At 43.7% G+C, this 4,168-nt stretch overlaps 1 protein-coding gene across 5 annotated transcripts in view; it reads right to left on the bottom strand.

The window, feature by feature from the left end:
- Positions 1–1,036: 1,036 nt before the first annotated feature.
- Lgals8 (galectin 8) overlaps positions 1,037–4,168 on the bottom strand; it is a 19,361-nt gene continuing 16,229 nt past the window's right edge. For all 5 annotated transcript variants that reach the window (XM_023700882.1, XM_023700883.1, XM_004640840.2 and 2 more), the window contains one exon: positions 1,037–2,886. In XM_023700882.1, the coding sequence (XP_023556650.1) occupies positions 2,737–2,886 (150 nt within the window). In that variant the 3' untranslated portion in view covers positions 1,037–2,736. The remainder of the gene's footprint in view (positions 2,887–4,168) is intronic.

Genomic DNA, 4,168 nt, shown 5'->3' with positions numbered 1-4,168 from the left:
AACAGCTGTTTGCGAAGCATTTGTCCTTACCTTTTTCTGAATGTTACCAGTGGGCCAGACATGAATAACTGGAGCAGCCAGAGCTGACCATGCCTGTAGATGTGACGCTATATCATGTACATGAAGTTTCATGTGTGACTAGGTTGGAGGCTCCCTGTCCACCTGAAGGAGATGGCAGCCATTGTGTCAACACAAATCTTCTGACTAAAGCTGTTTGTACTTTTCATGTTGAATAGGCTGACCCTTCAGCCTGTTTGTGCGTGTGTGTCCATAGAGGAAGAGATTCTGGAATGCATTTTTACCCCAGCTGTGACTATCTTCTTTATCCCTTAATCTTCAAGGAGGTAAGAGGAAGGTGACCCATACCTACCTTGTTGATCACCTACAGAAAAAGCCTAGAAATAATCACTGGTCCCAGCAAGTGAAAATAATCCCATTTCCACTGGTCTTTTACCCAGAGGACCTTGGAGAAAGTATCACTGCATTTTTTAAAAGGTTTTCAAGTTCTGTAGTCTACTGAAGCTATAAATTGAGGGCTGAAATAAATTTGCCTTCATTTTTTAGGTGCATATGAAGAAGTGGAACACCAGTGGCAGATCATTCAACAGCTGCAGGTCACACTGGGGGAGCCTCTCCAGAGCCACTTTTGAAACTTCCTTTGGAGGGCCAAACTCTGTTGCGAATTCAATTTTTGTTTTGTTTTGTTTTAGGGTGTTTGGTGCCATGTTAGTGAGGAACTATCCCAAGTGTTAACGGTTTAGATCTAAAGTGTTCCCCAAAAGCCTCCTAGGTTTGGCACATGATTGGATCCAGAAGGTCCTATATTCACTGGTGATGGATCCACGTCGTAGCTGTCTACGGCCTGGAAGGGCTCCTCGTTCCTTCTGCCTTCTGGCCACCCTGTGCTGAGCAGTTTTCCGCTGGATGCCTTTCAGCCACTATGGACCGAAACTGCCAAAACCGACCTCTGCTTTTAAATTGTGGGTGTTCAGTATTTTGTCCGAGCAATAAGAAAGTCACTAAGCACCACAGAATGTTCACAATGAGTCACCTTTGATCTCATTTAATATGGAAATTTAGAGCAGAATTATACAAAGCAAAAGGCCAATTATGAGATAAAGCTTGCTATAAATAGTTCTATTTAAGTATATTGATAAAGTTCATTAGTAAACTAATAGCCTTTTTAAAAAAGAAGCTTAAGGTTTATATCTTTTCTATCAAAGAATTGGTCTAATAGCTCCATATAAAACAAAAATGGAAAGAAATTTTTAAACATTTAAGGGACCAGTTTGAGGAGGCTTTTTCCTATGTGCCTTTTGGTCTGCAGTGTCTCAGTTGTGCATTCTGCTGCTCTTTATGAAGAGGAAATAACCTTGGGGGTTTCTTGAACTTCTTGCCTTCTACAGCTACTATCCCCCCACTCCTGCACAAACACACACACATCCATGTCCTCTTGAGTCTTGCAATATTAACATGAAAGAAGGGCTAGCTGTTTCCACAGAGTACGTTGTTAAAAATCAAGATTGATAATGGTATGCTTTTTAATATGGATACAAATAATATCTACCCAAATCTGTTGTGACTGTTAATGTGATAAAATGATCTGACCGATTTAGCTTATTTTCCGCAGGCCTGAACCTTTGAAATCTGTAACAAGATCTGACCTGTAAAGATTCTGCATGGAACTTCTGCCAACTTGCTTCACATAATAGAAACATTACAGAAATGCAACGGTTTAACTTGCTGATACAGGTTTGATTTTAATCACTTAAAGCAGAACAGTGTTTTGATCTCACTGCTACTGCTGGACTAATCTTCAGAAGAGCAGAGGTGAGTGTTGGTTTGCATGCAAACGTTTTTAGGCTGCCTCTGCCTTCTTTCATTGGTCTCTCATCGGTAGGTTTTGCTTTCTCATGGTGCCTGTTCACTACTCGTTTGGCATTACTTCATTGCCCACAAATATAACAACAGACTGAATCACCGGGCCTCTCCTCACACTCAGGCCTATGCCTCGAAGCTCTGGGAATCAGAAACCAATAGCTCAACACGGAGTCAACACCATGGGGTTGGTTTTGGTTGGCTCCTTGTTTTGTTTTTGGCCTTAACTTTTCTGCTGTGCTGAAATGTCATATACATGATAATTATTTGGTAGGACCTACAGCAAGAAAAGCTGCATGTTTATTAACTACAGATTCACTAGCAGATGAAAGTCTGCATCAGTCCTCTTGATTAGGACATGATAGAATGCTCACTGTAAAAGGAGTCCCTGGGGAAGGAGTGGTATCTTTGGGAAGTTAGTATTTTATGTGACTGAACAGCTGCATAACCCTTAAACCAGTGGTCCCAACGTGTCAGCACATGGTGGTGCCTGAGAAGACGGACACTGCCTCTGCACCACTGGCTCTGCACCGGCTTTGCACCACCATGTGTGCATGCCTGCTTCCAGCACGGTGCTGACAAAACACATGCTTGAGGCCAGCTAGTGGCTTTGTTACAGTAGGCACTTACTAAATTCTTCAGTGTGGTTTTGAAAGGCCATGGGGGAGAAAGCAGGCATCTCATTGGCTGCAAGTGGCTACTGCCTGAGATTTCCCCCTTAGGCCACTGGAAGGGACAACAGCTGGACTTAATGCTACACAAGTGCAATTTAAGTAAGGCGGTAACAGTGAGGTGCATTTCGATATAGCTGGGATTACACAGTCATTCTGTATTTCGGGTTTGTAGCACGCCTGATGGTTACCAGCTCCTGACTTCCAGTAAGTGGATATCACCATTGATGGCCACCGTGTCAATGCTGCCCAGGTCCCGAAATCTGTGCTTGTACTCCAGGCTGTGTGCTCCATTGATGGCAACCTTGAAATCTCTAGTATCACAATAAATTATCATCTGGAAGGAAAGGAAACACACATTGTGGTTTCCCTTGGCGTACAGTTTTTGTTGCACACTTAAGAGATCAAAAGGAAAACCACTTGGTGTGAGTTCTGCCAGAGAAGCTCTCCCTGCTGCTGCAGCCCACTTCCCTTCTGTGATTTCAAGACCTGAATCAACCAAATACTGGGGTGGCACCTTCTGCCTGGATACACTCAAAGAACTGCTCACAAGCGTGGAACCCCCGCCCCGCCCCAGGCCTGCTGAGCCTCCTTTTCCCTGGCACACCCCCTCTGGACCCCACTCCTGACAAAACAGGAAACCACCCACGTGATGTTTGCGAATGAGGAGACAGCAAAAACTGCTGACATCCTGACCTTCATTCACTGAGAAACTGATTTCAACTAGTAATTTAGGAGCCATTGGGCTGGGATCCTGATTTTGCTGCCTCAAACTCTAGGACCATATAAATAGGGAGGGAATCTGAGCAGCTCAAGGGACTCAGGATTGCACATCTGCTAGGTGATCCTGCTGCTGTCCTTGACTAGCACATGTGGCCTCAGCCTGTTAAAAGGTGTCTGAAGATGAGCCCGTGTATCTACAGAGCAATTCGAATTCTGCCAGACTCATCACAGGTGTGAGCCCTTTGGAGTACTCCATCTAAAAGTACAGTGGACCTCTGAAATTTGTGGGGGCTATGTTCCTAGAGTAGGTATAAATTGTGAAAAATCATAAATGTTAGATATGATCAGAAAAGTGACTATGACGCTACTGCAGCATAACTTTAGTTGCCAGAGCGAACCCAGTTGTTTGACCTTTTTGTGGAGTGTCTTAACTTTCTCATGATTAGGTTCATTCCCAGAAGCCTTTGAAGGTATATAAAGCACTGTGGCAACATCTTCGGGCTTTAAGAACAACAAAACCAAAAACATTCAAGATAGCTACATGCTAGAGTGTGCCTAAGGAGAGTCACATGGAGAGAAAACATTCTCTCAGGCTTTCACAGAGAGCACACTGGCCAAGCAATGGCCGTGACTCATCCACATGGCTGACACTGACAAAGGCTCTACAATCTGAGATACAGGATCTCAGAATAAATCCTGGGGGGATTTCACTGACCTTATCAGACCCAAAAGTTACAGCTCTTGTTGCATAGGTCCTGCTTTACTTTGGTCTTAACCATCCATCAGAAAAGTATAAAAACGAAATATAAGAAGTAAAGCCATGCTGTTATGTTGAGCTGTAGGGGACTCAGGTCAACAATTTCTGACATTGCCAGTTAAGCAGAAGACCCAATACT

Source organism: Octodon degus, unplaced genomic scaffold (assembly GCF_000260255.1).
Source record: "Octodon degus isolate 3935 unplaced genomic scaffold, OctDeg1.0 scaffold00127, whole genome shotgun sequence".
Taxonomy (NCBI): Eukaryota; Metazoa; Chordata; class Mammalia; order Rodentia; family Octodontidae; genus Octodon; species Octodon degus.
Note: the sequence above shows the minus strand (reverse complement) of the source record. Positions and strands in the feature narration are given on the sequence as shown.